At 43.2% G+C, this 17,001-nt stretch overlaps 1 protein-coding gene across 4 annotated transcripts in view; it reads left to right on the top strand.

Annotated features, from left to right (window-relative positions):
- The window catches only part of sobpa (sine oculis binding protein homolog (Drosophila) a), a 343,731-nt gene that overhangs the window by 84,868 nt on the left and 241,862 nt on the right, over positions 1-17,001 (top strand). For all 4 annotated transcript variants that reach the window (XM_041187129.1, XM_041187128.1, XM_041187130.1 and 1 more), the window contains exon 2: positions 9,489-9,627. In XM_041187129.1, the coding sequence (XP_041043063.1) occupies positions 9,489-9,627 (139 nt within the window). The remainder of the gene's footprint in view (positions 1-9,488; positions 9,628-17,001) is intronic.

The following is a 17,001-nucleotide window of genomic DNA, read 5'->3' as shown; positions in this document are numbered from 1 at the left end:
CATCTTAAGTTGACAACCATCTTAACAGATTTTGTGGCCACTTTCACAAAGTATGATCTTCCGGTCCATAATATCCACTGTCCTCATGCTTGTACTGAGCATGACACTGACTGCAGCACTGACCTTGTTGTATTGTGGGGCACTACCACTGTGCTAAATGGGATAGTTTCAGATCAGATCTCGCAGTTAAAACTGGGCATCCATGAGAGGCTGTGGGCCATCAGCACAGAAGAATTCTGTTCATTCACAATCTGTAACCTCATGGCCCAGCATTACTCTCACTCTACCATTGGCATGAAACCAGGGGACCAATCCTGGTTCAATGAGCAGTGTAGACGAGAAAAAAAATGACGTACCAACTTGGTGAAGCTATAACACATGACTACATGCATGCTAAACAGCGGAAGCAGCAGGTGATAGAGCAAAGCAATTCCACGATGAATGGTTCAGATCAAAGCTCTGCAGTTCTGCCACATCTCATCCTAAATTGTGATGGAAAACTAAACAACTAATGGAGGAGAAGGCCCATGAACTATTCCATCCTCAGTGATGGTGGAGCCCAACACGAATGCAAACTTCATGGCTGAAGCATTTACAGCGGTCGTCATCCAGAAGTGCAGAGTGAATGATCCATCGCAGCCTCCTTCTGAGGTCTCCAGTATCTCAAATTCGAGTATCCAGCCAATTTGATTCACTCCATGCGATATCAAATAACAGAAGAACAGCAAAGGCTATGGGCCCTGACAACATCGTGGCTGTGGTACCAAAGATTTGTGCTCCTGAATTATCTCTAGCCAAGCTATTCATTGGAGCTACAACACTAGCATCTACCCAACAATGTGGAAAATTGCCCAGGTATATCCTATCCACAAAAAGGACAAATTCAATCTGGCCAATGTGTCAATCATCATCAAAGCCATGGAAGATGTTGCTGACAGTGCTATGAGCGGCATTTAGACAGCAATTGCCTGCTCACTGATTCTCAGTTTGGATTCCACGGGAATCATTTGGTTCCAGACCTCTTTACAACCTTAACCTAGACATTTACAAAAGAAGTGAATTCTAGAGGTGAGGCGAGGTAGGGGTGACTGCCCTTTACATCAAGTGACAGAGTGTGGCATCAAGTAGCCTGAACAAAATTGAAGTCAACAGGAATCATGATGGTCGGGGGTGGGGAGCTCTCCACTGACTGGAATCATACCTAGCACAATGTAAGATGGTTGTGGTTGTAGGGGTAATATATTAGCTTGGATAGAGGATTGGTTAAGAGGCAGGAAGCAAAGAATAGGGGTAAATGGGGCATTTTCAAGTTGGCAGGCTCTGGCTATAGGGGTATTGCACAGATCAGTGCTGGGGCCATGGCTGTTCACAGTCTATATTAATAACTTGCCCCAAGCCAAAATGTTCCAGTACAGATACAACACTGGCAACTATCCAGCTGTGGGGAAAAGTTTTCAGTTATGTCCTGGACACAAAAAGCAGGAAAAATCTAACACAGCCATTTACCGCCCCATCAGTCTGCTCTCAATCATCAGTAAACTAATGAAAAGGGTCATCAACAGTGCTGTCAAGCAGCACTTGCTTAGCAGTAACCTGCCAGGGCCACTCAGCTCCTGACCTCTTTACAGCCTTGGTTCAAACATGGACAGAAGAGCTGAACTCCCGAGGTGAGGTGAGTGTGACTGCCCTTGACATCAAGGCTGCATTTGACCGAGTGTGGCATCAAGGAGCCCTAGCAAAACTGGAGTCAATGGGAATCAGGGAAAACGCTCCACTGGTTGGAATCATACGTAGCACAAAGGAAGATGGTTTTGGTTGTTGGAGGTCAGTCATCTCAGGTTCAGGACATCACTGCAGCAGTTCCTCAAGGTAGTGTCCTTGGCCCAACCATCTTCAGCTGCTTCATCAATAACCTTCCTTCCATCATGACGTCAGAAATGGGGATGTTCGCCAATGTTTGCACATTGTTCAGCACCATTCGCAACTCCTCAGCTACTGAAACAGTACATGTCCAAATGCAGCAGGACCTGGACAATATCCATGCTTGGGCTGACAAGTGGCAAGTGACATTTGTGCCACACAAGTGCCAGACGATGAACATTGCCAGCAAGAGAGAATCCAACAATCGTCCCTTGATGTTCAATGGCGTAACCATCACTGAATCCCTCACTATCAACAAACTGAGGGTCACCATTGACCAAAACCTGAACTGGATTAGATATATAAATACTGTGGCTTCAAGAGCAGGTCAGAGGCCAGGAACCCTGTGATGAGTAACTCCCCTCCTGACTCCCCAAAGCCTGTCCACAGCCTACACAGCACAAGTCAGGAGTTTGATGGAATACTCCCCACTTGCCTGGATGAGTGCAGCTCCTATAACACTCAAGAAGCTTGACACTGGCCAGGACAAAGCAGCTTGCTTGATTGGCACCACATCCACAAACATTCACTCCCTCCACCACTGCTGCACAGTAGCAGCAGTGTGTACCATCTACAAGATGCACTGCAAGAATTCTCCAAGGATCCTTAGACAGCACCTTCCAAACCCACAACCACTACCACCTAGAAGGACAAGGGCAGCAGATAGATGGGATCACTGCCACCTGGAAGTTCCCTTCCAAGTCACTCATCATCCTGACTTGGAAATATATCATCGTTCCTTCATTGTCGCTGGGTCAAAATCCTGGAACTCACTCCCTAACAGCACCATGGGGGGTGTACCCACACCACATGGACTGCAGCGGTTCAAGAAGGTAGCTCACCGCCACCTTCTCAAGGGCAACTAGGGATGGGCAATACATGTTGGCCCAGTCAGCGAAGCCCACATCCTGTGAATGAATTAAAAAAAGGAAACTGAGTAATGTATCTAAGTTTGCTGATGAAACAAAACTAGTTGCGAATGCAAGCTGTGAGGAGGACGCAAAAGCTGAAAAACGATGTAGACACATTAAATGAATGGGTAACAATGTGGAAGATGGAGTATAATGTGGGGAAGTGTGAGTTTATTTACTTTGATTGTAAGAATAGAACTACAGAATATTTTTATAAGGTGTGAAACTAAATTTTGATGTTCAGAGAGACTTGGGTGCAGTCGTACAAGGAAAACAAAAAGTTAGCATGCAAGTACAGCAAGCAGTTCGAAAAGCAAATGATAAATTGGCCTTTAGTGCAAAGGGATTGGAGTACAATACTAAATAAGCCCTGTTACAATTGTACATAGCTTTGGTGAGACCACATCTGGAATAAGGCGTGCAGTTTGGTTTCCATATTTAAGAAAGGATATACTTGCATTGGAGGTAGTATGGCAAAGGTTCACCCGATTGGTCCCTGACATGAGAGGGTTGTTCAATGATGAGAGGCTATCTAAATTGGGTCTATATTTTCTGGAGATCGCCAGCGCTGCCCCTGTCGTATGATCTCCCAGGTCAAAGTGTCCCTTGACTTGATTTTTTTTTACCCCTGAGAGTTGGCCACTGTGGGGCTTGGCAAGGTAGAAACTGAGAGGTTGTTTCTCCTGGCTGAGGAATCTAGAACACAGAGGCACAGTCTCCAGTCTCAGGTTAAGGGGCCAGTCATTTAGAACTGCGATGAGGAGAAATTTCTTCACTCAAAAAGTTGTGAATCTTTGGAATTCTCTACCATAAAGGGTTGTGGATTCTCCATCATTGATTATATTTAAGGTTGGGATAGATAGATAGATTTTCGCTCTTTCAGGGAATCAAGAAATATGGGGAGTGGATATGTAAATGGAGTTAGAAGCCAACAATGAGCCACAATTGAATGAGTGAGCAGGCCCAATGGGCCACCTGGCTACTCCTCCACCTATTTCTTAGCTTATTTATTATCTTAGCTACTGGACATCACTAAAGGAGTTCCTGAGGGAGGTAAGCTGAGGGCCAATCATCTTCATCATTGCTTCATCAATGACCTTCCCTCCATCATAAGGTCAGAAGTGGGGATGTTCACTAATGATTCCACAGTGGTCTTTATTTTTCCTAACTCCTCAGATGCTGAAGCTGTCCTTGCTGGATTCAGCAAGTTGTAAACAACATTCAGGACTGTTAAGTGGCAATTAACTGTGGTTCCTCACAAGCGCCAGGCAATGACCACACACAGCAAGGTTGCATTTGCTTACCTTTCCTTGACATTTAGCAGCATTACCATCGCTGAATTCCCCACCATTAACAACCTGCGGGAAACCATTGACCAGAAGCTGAGCTGCACCAGCCATATAAATACTGTGCCTACAAGAGCAGGTCAAAGGCTGGGAATTCTGCGGAGAGTAACTCACCTCCTAACTCCCCAAAGCCTGTGCACCATCCACAGGTCACAAATCTCCACTTGCCTGGATGAGTGCAGTTCCAACAGCTCTTAAGAAGCTCGACACCATCCGAGATAAAGTAGCCAACTTGATTGGCACCACACCCACCACCTTAAATGTCCACTTCCTCCATCACTGGTGCACAGTGGCAGCAGTTTGTACCATTGACAATATGCACTGCTGCAACTCGCCAAGGCTTCTTTGACAGCATCTTTCAAACCCGTGGATAAAAGCAACATACTGCGAATGCTGGAAATCTGAAACAAAAACAGAAAATGTTGGAAAAACTCAGCAGGCCTGACAGCATCTGTGGAGAGAGAAAGAAAGTTGACATTTTGAGTCCGTAAGACCCTTTTTCAGAGCTACGGAGAAGTAGAAATGTGATGAAATTTATACTGTTTAAGAGGGGTGGAGCAGGGGAAGCTGGATAGAAGGCTAGCAATAGGTGCAGGCAAAGGACCCAGACCTTCCTGTCACTTGCCATTTCAACACTGGTGCTCTCATGCCCACATGTCCGTCCTTGGCCTGCTGCAATGTTCCATTGAAGGTCAATGCAAACTGGAGGAACAGCACCCTCATCTTCTGACAAGGCACTTTACAGCCTTCCGGACTTAACATTGAGTTCAACAACTTCAGATCATGAATTCTCTCCTCTTTCTATACCCTTTTTTTTATCCCTTTTTTCAAAATTCATTTTTATTTTTTGTCCACTTATTTTTATTTTTATTCATTTTTATTTTCATTCATTTATTCATTGTTTTTAGAAGCCCTTTTTATCCCATTTTCAATCCATTTTCCCCTATCACTGCCCCCTCCCTCACCCCACTCCCACCAGGGCCATCTGTTAATCGTTGTTCTTTTCAGAGTACTTAGCCTTGTTCTGCTATTATCACATTCTGCTTTCTTACCTTTATGCCACTAGCAGCGCCTTTTTTAGCCCTTAACCACTACCATTAACACCCCCTTTGTCCTTTTGTTCATGACAGTTTTGTCAATCTCTTCCTCGCCCCCATCTACACCACAGGGACTGCAGCAGTTCAAAAAGGCAGCATGCCTCCACCTTCTCAAGAGCAATTAGAAATGGGCAATAAACAGTGGTTAGCAATGTCCATATCCCATAGACAAGTAAAACAAACATACTTTTTTTCTCAATTTTTAAAATATCAGATCTGGCTTTAATCTAAGCATGTTTCTTTTGGAGGAATAATTAATCCTAAAATCAGAAGAATATTGGATAGGATGATGCTAAGTGTCATGTTGATTACATTCATGAAGTGAACAGTGTAATGTAGGAAAGAGATGCAATCAGAAAGTGTGATATCCATAGCAAGGGTATTTATCAACTTGCAATCCCTCTGCCATCTACTTATAATGAGGGCTGAAGAGCTTTGCTGAAATAACAGTTATTTCATCCCAAATCACTAACTTGCTTGTCACCAATATTACACCATGTGACTCTGAGCCCAATATTTATGATGCATTTAGGTGTAGATTTGCATTTTTGTCATCTTCATTAAGAAAAAGTACCATTGCAGTTTGCCAGGGTGAAATCCTGAGGTGAGGTTCCCCCTCATGATTGAGACCAATTGAAATATGATTTTGGGTTGAGAGGAAGAGGAATCCAAACATTTTGTGGGTAATTGCTTCCTCAGAGAGAAAAAAAAAATTAGGCCATGTATTTTGAAATAGAAATATTTGACAGCTGCCATGGTGGAGTAGATTATCATAAGGGCAATTAAGAGACCTTCAAATAAACTCAATGGCACTAGGTTAATTGAGTTTTCACCCCTCCTTTGTATTGCACTGGATAAATGATCTGTCACAACAAATACCGGCTGTTGCTGAATTAAGTGAGTTGGTTTATTGCTGGAAACACACTTGTAGTCCATTATATTTCTACTTGTGGTGCTGTCATAAACCCTTGCATTAGGTATTAATCGGATATATTTTTCAAAATTAATGGGGTTAAATGAAATATCACAAAAAGCCCACATCTTTTCTATTAGCTGGTGCCTAAGGATTTATTGGTATAAGTACCAGAATACTGTTGGCTTAGTGCCTTGATATACTGTTTTCAAATAGGCGAATTAATCTTAAAAAGTTAATTTTGGTGGATCTCTTGCTTGTTTTCATGTTCACTGCCAGAATTCCATGGAGACAGTGGGAACAAGCTGTTGTGTTTGGCTGCAGCGTTTCCTAACCATGCACACAAGCCGGAAAAAGATTCTGTTTTTGAAATGTAGATGAAAATGTGCACCACACAAAAATATTGATACTTGCTTCCATGTAGTGTTTTACCATGTTCAATTAGCTCAAAGCACTTTACACAGTGACTGTGACACACATACACACTAGGGGGTATTTTTATCGTCATGTAGTCTGTGCTTACAATAAAATTACTGGTGAATCTTAGGGCTGGGAGAATCTTGGGTGATTGACAGTAAGGATGTGTGTTGTGAAGGAACACCGAGGGGGTGGGGGGAGTGAGGCTAGTGTCTGGTGAAGTAACATTGGGGGTGAGGAATGTGTTAGGGCCTGCAGAAACACCAGGGGTGGGGTCCGGTGAAGGAAAATTGGGGGTGGGGGTGGAGTCTGATGTGGGAATAGAAATTAATTGTTTCTAAAATCTTTAGGCTCATTGAGATTCAGCATTTTGCATGTTTAGACAAATATAAACACTGAGACACAAGATTTTCAAACAGGTGGTTACAAATCCCTAGATGATTTAGCTTTTCTTTAATTCAAACTAAACATTTTAATTTTGGTCTGCTTCTCTTGTTACATAGATGAGTGGAATATGTTTTTCTCCCAGTGACCTGGACAGGATTTCGTTCTTGGCAAATACTTTCAAAAACAACTTACTGGGCATTTGCCTGACTTGCTGTTTTTGGAACATAGATGCATGCAAATTGGCTGCCATATTTGTTACCTAACATCAATAACTACCCTTCTAAAGTAACTTGTTCATTGTGAAGAGCTTTTGCGATTCTTGAGGATGTGATAAAGTGCTATGTAAATGCAAGTTTTTCCTCCTTCCTTGCTGTTCTACTTTCGGAAAGTCATATAACCTTTTTCACGACTCCGTAGTGTGTTGCAAACTGATTTGTAAAGTGTGACAATATGTATGCTGCTTTTCTAAGTGTTTTCATTTTTAAATGTGCTTTGGCTTTGAAAAGTGACATGAGTGCACTTGAAGGAAGTGAAACAAATAAATGTTGTCCATGGATAATGCTAATTCCGTTTTATGTTTCTTAACATCACACTTTATTTTTCCAGTCAGCACTGCAACAGTTATATTATGACACAAAAAAGAGATTTATTAGAATAAAATTCCTGTTGGTCTTTTCATCTTGCACTCATTAGGACAGCGTGCAAGAAATTACCAGGGGAAAAACAGGGGAACAACAATTTATACTTTATGAGAAGAGATTGCTGATTGGATGGCAAATGGACTCTGATTGATGGAGGCATTGCCATGATGCATTTTTTTATATTTGTTCATGGGATGTGGACATTGCTGGCTAGGCCAGCATTTATTGCCCATCCCTAATTGCCCTTGAGAAGGTGGTGGTGAGCTGTCTCTTGAACCGCTGCAGGCCATGTGGTGTAGGTACACCCACAGTGCTGTTAGGGAGGGGGTTCCAGGATTTTGTCCCAGCGACATTGAAGTGGTATATTTCCAAGTCAGGAAGGGGGGTGGCTTGGAGGGGAATTTCCAGGTGGTAATGTTACCACCTATCTGCTGCTCTTGTCCTTCTAGATGGTAGAGGTCATGGATTTGGAAGGTGCTGCCTGAGATGTCTTGGTGAGTTTCTGCAGTGCATCTTGTAGATGGTACACACTGCTGCTACTGTGCATCGGTGGTGGAGGGAGTGAATGTTTTTGGGTGGGGCATTAATCAAGATGTGCTGGGATCCCCCATCATTGAGGATGGGGATATTTGTGGAGCCTCCTCCTCCAGTAAGTTGTTTAATTGTCCACCACCATTAATGACTGGATGTGGCAGGACTGCAGAATTTAGATCTGATCTGTTGGTTGTGGGATTGCCTTTTTGCATGCTGCTTGGGCTGTTTGGTGTGCAAGTAGTCCTGTGTTGTAGCTTCACCAGGTTGACACTTTATTTTTAAGTATCCTGGTGCTGCTCCTTGCATGCCCTCCAAGCTTTTCATTGAACCAGGGTTGATCCTCTGGCTTAATGGTGATGGTAACATAGGGTATATGCTGGACCATGCGGTTACAGATTGTGTTTGAGCACAATTCTGTTGCAGCTGATGGCCCACAGCATCTCATGGAGGCCCAGTCTTGAGTTGCTAGACCTGTAAGAAATCTATCCCATTTAGCACGGTGTTAGTGCCACATGACACAATGGAGGGTATTCTCAAGGTGAAGATGGGACTTAGTCTCCAAAAGAACTGTGTAGTGGTCACTCCTACCGATACTGTCGTGGACAAGTGCATCTGCGGCTGGCAGGTTGGTGAGGATGAGGTCACGTAGTTTTTTTTTTCCCTTTTGTTGGTTCCCTCCTTTTTGTTTAAATTCAAAAGCTGGGCAGTTAACAGTTCTATGCTGCATTTTCCATGGCAACACCTCCACCAATCAGAGTCCACTTGCCAACCAATCAGCACTCTTTTCTCTTGCAGTATAAATTATTGTTCCCCCGTTATAGTGTGGTAATTTCTTGCGAGCTACCCTGTTGAGTGCAAGACGAAAAGTTACGATAGCATGTCTCTTTTATTTTAGCATTAGTCAAGTTCTGTACTACCAAACGACTATTCCTGTCAGTCCTTCAACCACTGTACTCCTGTTCATCATGTGGGCAGCCATTCCACTCCCAGTGTGGATACATCCAACTGGCAGCCTTGCTGCTGCAGAACACTGACATTTGATTTCTTTATCATAACCCTTTCATTACCTTTTTTTTTAAAAAAAATAAACCTTGCATTTCAAGCTGATCCATGTTTAAATGCCTGAGCCAGTCAGTTTAATGTTCAAACACATTTAAATATTTTGGATATGACTTAGTATCAATGTAGTAGGCAGGAGATGTGTCAAAGTATTTTGTGAACTGCTTCGAGAGAGAGAGAGAGAGAAAGAGGTTCTGTTAATGCACTCATCTACCGGAATGATTATTCATTGCTTACACCAACATTTAATTCTTTTCTGTCAGAATTTTGCAGAAAACACCATGAATGAACTCCTTGGCTGGTATGGCTATGATAAGGTGGAATTAAAAGAAGGGGAAGACATTGAGATTAAGAACTACCCTGTGGATATTGAGGGCCGCCAACATGTTTCTGTGTTGAAAGGTAAAAAAAGCCTCTGTCTTGCGTTCTGTCCTGTGTTTATCTATTGTTGCATGTGTTGGTTGACTGTAGTTAGAAACTCTCCATAGCTGTCCCTTCAGAGCACAGCAGTCTTTCTGCAAAATTCACTTATATTTTATTGCCTCACGGAGGATAAGTGGTTGCATTGGTGTATATTTAAGTGGTTGCATTGGGTGTATCACCTTTATCCAGGAGTTTGTTTTCACTTTAATTGTAGTTTTAAATGAACACCTAGATCTGGAATTTTTTGTGCTATTTTATTTATAAGCCTCAGATAAGCTTAATCCTCATTATAGTTGAATCTTTTGTCTCCCAGTTTTCCTCATATTTAAGTTTTGGTCTTAAAAATTAAGTAAAAATTTGAGGTTTTTGCTTTCCATACTTTAATTTCAGTTTCTTTAAGAATGATTTCAAGCTGTATGTGTCAAAAAAAATCAAAATTTGTTCGCTTCCCACAATGAAATGTTGAGTTGTAGTTATACTGTGAGACATCAGTGAATGCTTAAAGCTTTAGCCTGAAATTACTTTCTGGGATGTTAGCAGAAATAATAGGCAGTTTAAGGTAAACGGATTGATGACCTCCCATAGAATATCAGAGAGGAAGTTTAGATAGAGGTGTTTGGAAACTAGTGTCTTGCAGCAGAGCTTCAAGGCCCTTGAGAAATAATAAACAGGTGCTTTGTAATAACTAAATATCATTTGTCTGTTCCAATCTTCAACATCTGTTCCAAATGTGGACCACTGATCCATGTTGTTTTACTCCTAGAAATACATTAATTTTAGTTTTAATTTTGTCCCTTTAATTCAAATGTTAACTCTGGTCTTCATTCAATCCTAATTTTAATTGTGTTGATGAAAACAAAATAATTTTAGCAAACAGGTATTTTCTTCCTCTTTTGGTTGGTGAACGAGCGTGCAGAGGCTTGATTAAATTGTTTTTACTGGATGTTCAAAAGATCATGATGTAGACTATTGCAAGAAAGTGAGCCAGTATTGAGAGATAAAAGCATAAAGTGCTGGGAAAAACTCAGCAGGCCTATCAGCATTTGTTTTGAGTCGAATGACTTTTCTTCAAAACTGGAACAGTATTGAGAGATGCCATTGTCTTATAATATTTTGTTGTTTGTTTTCTACAGAGGTCCATAGAAAACAATGTGTGTTCTATCAGACAAATATCTTACTATGAAGTGAGTCTCTTGACCAAATCATTGCCCATACTCAACCTTGCAATTGACTTTCAGCATATTTAGAGAGGATGTGAAATAAAGTTTTCACCAATTTTAAGTGGCACTTCAACATTGTAAAATTCAGTTTTACTCTTTTCCAGTTGATATCTGGTAGTTTTGGATATAGGTTGCCTGTTTGTCTGCTCTATTGTATTATGACCCTTGTGCATTCCCTGCTTGCCTGATTTCGACCAAAGGGTAAGAATTGTCGTGATGTGAACCCAAAAGACCAATGAAGCGGGCAGTAGATATGCGTTTAAAAGACAATTTCATAGAGTCATATAACCATAAAATAGTTACAGCACAGAAGGAGGCCTTTTGGCCCATTGTGTCTCTGCTGGCTCTCTGAAGGAGCAGTTCTTCGATTGCCACTCCTCTGCCTTCTCCAGGTAGCCTTTCACATTCTTACTTTTTAGACAGTAGTCCAATTCCTCCTCTAATTCTTCGATTGAACCTGCCTCCACTGTACACTCAGGCAGTTCATTCCAGGTCCTAACTACTCGCTGTGTGAAAATGTTTTCCCTCATGTCTCCATTGTTTCTTTTGTCAGTTACCTTAAATCTGTGCCCTCTTATTCTCAATCCTTGTCTCAATGGAACAGTTTCTCCCTATCCACTCTGTGTGTAGAACCTTCCTGATTTTAAATACCTCCATAAAATCTCCTCTTTCCTTCTCTTCTCCAAGGAGAACAATCTCAATTTCTCTAATCTAGCTATGTAACTGAAATTCCTCACCCTTGGAACCATTTTCATGAATACCTTCTCTAATGCCTTCACATGTTTCCTAAAGTTTAGTGCCCAGAACTGGATGCAGTGCTGCAGTTGAGGTTAAACCAGTGTTCTATACCAGTTTGTCATAACTTCCTTGCTCTATGCCCCATTTATAAATCCTAGGATGCCATCTGCTTTATTAACCACTCCCTCAACCTCCCTATCACCTTCAATGACACTTGCACATATACATCCAGGCCCCCCTGCCTTTGCAGCCCCTTGAAAATTGCACCCCGGATTTTATATTGTCTCTCCATTTTCTTTCTAACAAAATGAATCACTTCACACTTATCTGCATTAAAATTTCGTCTGCCACTTTTCCGCCCATTCCACTAACCCGCCTACGTCCTTGTGAAACTTCACGCTATCCTCCTCACAGTCAGGGCCCGTGAGAGGGGTTGCAGACGGTGCCAATCACCGGGGTCCGGGCTTGGCCTCATTGGCCGGGTAGCCTGTCATTCAGGATGGTCAATGTCCAAAGGAGCCAACCAGGTATGTAGACCATCCCGATTGACAGGCTAATTGGCCAATGATTGCTGCTATTCCAAACAACAGCAATCGTTAGCCCAGTAGAACACAGAGATAAAAACAAAAAAACTGCGGATGCTGGAAATCCAAAACAAAAACAGAATTACCTGGAAAAACTCAGCAGGTCTGGCAGCATCGGCGGAGAAGAAAAGAGTTGACGTTTCGAGTCCTCATGACCCTTCGACAGAACTTGAGTTCGAGTCCAGGAAAGAGCTGAAATATAAGCTGGTTTAAGGTGTGTGTGTGGGGGGCGGAGAGATAGAGAGACAGAGAGGTGGAGGGGGTTGGTGTGGTTGTAGCGACAAACAAGCAGTGATAGAAGCAGATCATCAAAAGATGTCAACAACAATAGTACAATAGAACACATAGGTGTTAAAGTTAAAGTTGGTGATATTATCTAAACGAATGTGCTAATTAAGAATGGATGGTAGGGCACTCAAGGTATAGCTCTAGTGGGGTTTTTTTTATATTTTATATAATGGAAATAGGTGGGAAAAGGAAAATCTTTATAATTTATTGGGAAAAAAAAAGGGGGTAACAGAAAGGGGGTGGGGATGGGGGAGGGGACTCACGACCTAAAGTTGTTGAATTCAATATTCAGTCCGGAAGGCTGTAAAGTCCCTAGTCGGAAGATGAGGTGTTGTTCCTCCAGTTTGCGTTGGGCTTCACTGGAACAATGCAGCAAGCCAAGGACAGACATGTGGGCAAGAGAGCAGGGTGGAGTGTTAAAATGGCAAGCGACAGGGAGGTTTGGGTCATTCTTGCGGACAGACCTTGTCACTCTCCCCATGACTGGGTTTGCCGGGGTTGGAGTTGTCAGTCCTCATGTCCCTCTGTGCTGATTCGAGTTAGGCTGCAGAACATGACTCTGAACTATCAGGAGTGGACTTCAAGGTAAGTGCGTGGCTCGCTTTGTCCCTGCATTTAATTTATCTCCCTGGTCAGCCGTACCCTCCCCTCACCTACAAAGGCCGTTACCGCCACACCCCCTCCGAACTTAACTCTAAATCCTGAAGGAGGACTTTCGAGAAGAGGTTGGGAGGGGAAGGGTCCTGGGCCACAGTTATCGGAACTGTAGAGAGGGTTTTTACTTTTGAGTTCTGCAACTAACCCTTCAACATGAATTTTACCTTAATTCTTTCTCCTGGTTAGTTTTTCATTGGCCTGATTTAATTATAACACAAAACATCCAAAGTGAATAGCGGGTTCCTGATATTCAAATTTGCATCCCAGAATATACACCACAGCCCGTCCCTTTCTGTTAGTGAGGCGGGTTTTTTTTAGATATATTTGGATTAGTGTAGCTATGCTTAAATTTTTTAATAATTTTTGTAAAGCACGCAAGATAAAATACAAACTGTTTGCACCTATCTGCTGAAATTAAAAACGTGGAAGTAAATGAGAGTGAGATGTGCAATCTGCGGTAAAGCGGGATATTCGTTTCCCTGAGCAATCACACATTCCAAGCCAAACCTTTCAGTTATCAGCCCCTTTATTGGGCTTTCACAGAGCTGTAGACCAGGGCTGGAGACAGGGGCAAATCTCTGGCTCTCATAGGCAAACTGGCTATTGGCAAATTGGGAAATTTCTATCAGTGGCTGCTGAAACCTTGATATCTGACAGTGAGTCAGGTACGACTCCCACTTTACACTTCTCCAATCACAGCCTCCTATTTTCTCTGGTTGCTCCCGTTTTCCCAGTTGGGTTTTGATTCTCGGCTCAAGTGCGTCCTTCAGCTGCCTTCACTGTCTCTCTCAAGCAGAGAGTCACACGTTCCTCAGCTCTGTTAAACACCCTTTTCAGTGAGATGTTTCTGATGGTAGAAAGCTAGAGTAGGGCAATGGAAAGGCACTAAAACAAACCCTAACACCAATGGAAATACACTGGGGGGGTGGAGTGAAGGGTAGAATTGTTCCCTCATCAGGCGGGCCTGGGAGCAGCCATGAAACTGACTGCCGTTTGTGATCGGGTTCCGACTGCGATTTCACGCTGGCTGGCCAATTTACTGCCCTGAAGTGTGCACATGTGCGGGGGAGCGTGCACTGAGAGCTCCCTGAAGACACAGAGCCACCACAGGGAGCTGACGGAATTTAAATACAAAATTAAACTTTTAACATATGAAATAAACATGCCTCCAGGTGTGACTCGGTCACATGAAGAGGGACATGTTGAAAAATTGTAATTTTTAAAAACTTAAGCGCTGGAAACCTCCTCATGGATGAGATTTCGCCAAAACTGCAAAGGCCACTTGGCCTATTCGCCCGCCCGCCTACCGAACGGTTGAGTGAGCAGCGGAAAATGCAGTTTAGTTAATTACTTAAGGGCCTTTATCGGCCTCTTAATTGTTGGCCGGCGCGCTGCTGCCTCTCGCGTGCGCCCACTGACCAAAAGATCACGAGAGTGTGCGATGACATTGGGACGTTCGCTCGACGTCATCATGCACGATCTCATTCCCGTTTGGGCCGGGCACGGGGCCCCCCCTGCCAGCCCTACACCTAGGGAGCTCTGCCCAGGGGGTTCGACAGGCGGAAGCAGAGAGTGACTGGCGGATGTTATTGTCAGGAATGTTTTACAGTAATGTACCCAGTGGAACATCTGAATCTGCTTGAACTTCTGACAAAATACCCAAGCCTCATGTCCCTGATGTTTTTTTTTTGTGTGAAAAATGGAAAGGTGTGCAAGCATTGAGAAACTTGAGGTTGGGTGGGCAGGCAGTTCCTTGAAACAGCAATTCATGAAATTACTTTTTAACTGGTCTGTGTGAGGGAATAAAAGGAAATCCCCAGTGACAGTGATGCATCAAATGTGGTTTCAATTCTAACACTAAACCTAACCGTAATAATGTTGTCAATAATGTTTTATAAGACCAAGCCCAACCTAACCCCACCTTAATCCCAGCCTCAACTATCATACTGAAACCATGACTTTCAATAGACTTGATAAATACATGCAGAGTATAAAAGTGTAATAAGTTTTTCTAAAACTCTATGAAACAGTTTGACCCCAATGTAACTATGGTTCCTAAATCTAGGCACCTGAATGATGTGAGGGGGAGGGTTAAAGGGATTGGGGGTGTGGGGGTTGCGGGTGGAAATAAGGTGTTTGAAAAAACAAGAGAAACACCAGGGCTCATGATTTCTCTCACAGGCCCTGCTCACAGGTCACAATACCTCAAGTTTCGTATCATCTGCAAATTTTGGAATTGTGCCCTGTACACCAAGGTCTAGGTCTTAACACCAGTTGTTGGGGAAACTCCACCATAAACCTTCCTTTAGTCTGAAAAACAATCATTAGTCACTACTGTCTGTTTCCTGTCATTCAACTAATCTCATGTCCATGTTGCTGCTGTTCCTTTTATTCTATGAGCTGTAACTTTGCTCACAAGTCTGTTGTGTGACACTGTATCAATGCATGTTCGAGGGCCATGTACACGACTGCAACAGCATCACTCTCATCAACCCTCTCATTTACCTCGCCAAAAATATCAAGCAAGTTAGTTAAACATGATTTGCCCTGAACAAATCCTTATAATTAACCGACATTTGCCTAGGTGACGATTAATTTTGTCCTGAATTATTGTTTCTGTAATTTCCCCCGCCACCAAGGCTAAGTTTGATTTCCTTCTTGCCAGGTAGGGATTGAAGGATGATTTAAGTGTACGAGTTGGTAGGTTGATCTGCGTAGGTCAGGGCTTAATGGCCGTTTCCTGTTCTTAAAAAAAAAATAGTGCTTCATGCGAATATGGTCTGGATCTTCCACGGAGCGGCAGTCATCGTTAGAGTGCTGCTCTGCTTGAACTTTTCCATACCTCGACACTGCTCCGCATTTCTTGCTTCCAAGACCAACTTTTCCAGAAATGCAGTGCGCAGTGTCCACCAAGGAGCTCTGTTGCAGCACTGCAGTGTTAAGGAGAAGATGAGACACTCCCACTTTTTATGGCACTAGCAGCCCTATGGCAAGTTTAAATGTTCAGTGTGAATGTTAGTGAATGGTTGAGTGGTTGAATAAGTGAACGGGTAGGGTGGTAGGTAATGAAGTAAGCAGGTAGGGTGTGTGAGGTAACTGGGTAGGATGGCATGTGGGTGAGCTGACATGAGGGTGAGGTGGCAACTGGGTGAGGTGGTAGTCAGACTGGGGGCTAGTCATATCAGGTTGGAGGTGGCAGGGGGTAGTTGGGTGGGGTAGTCGGGTTGCTAGGTGGTCGGTGGGCAAGTGAGGCAGCGGTGGGGGGGAGTCAGGGTTGGTCAATTTTGTAGTTAATCAGGATTGGACTAGGATTATTCTGCCTAACATTTTCCGGGTATTTATTCAGGTAAATCCCACGGAATTGTCCGGAATCCCTGACTCTAGCTCAGGATTGGAGACTTTTGTGGAGGGTCCCAGAGAGCAGGGGAATTGCCCATCAGAAGTTCAAGCTTCCCAGGCAGTTCCCACGGAGGTCTGTATGTCGAGACTCCTGCGGGGTCCCAATGCACCTCTTGGGTTGTACGGCCAGTCTCCGACAATTGGAGACTGGAAGGCCTGGGCCACTACCTCAGAAACCTGTTGGATTGTGAATAAAGGACCAGCATGCAGTGTGGTTCCATCTGCTCAGGGCATGGCTTTTTACTATTCCAAATGTTGCTGTTGTTAACTATTACAGATGATGTGCAGCTAATTTGGCGGCCGTTACATTTTAACGCAAGTGTTGAATTTGTGATATTAATACATCTGCCAGGATTCAGGGATTAGCATTCTGGTCTTTGTTTCGCGAGGAAGGTTGCATTTAAAAAGTTAGCCATTGTGTTGGAGAGTTTTAAGAAGGGCACATGAACAAGAAAGCAGGTAGTATC

The sequence above is a fragment of the Carcharodon carcharias genome, chromosome 5 (assembly GCF_017639515.1).
Source record: "Carcharodon carcharias isolate sCarCar2 chromosome 5, sCarCar2.pri, whole genome shotgun sequence".
NCBI classification, from domain to species: Eukaryota; Metazoa; Chordata; class Chondrichthyes; order Lamniformes; family Lamnidae; genus Carcharodon; species Carcharodon carcharias.
The sequence above is the reverse complement of the archived record's forward strand: the minus strand, read 5'-3'. Positions and strand labels throughout refer to the sequence as shown.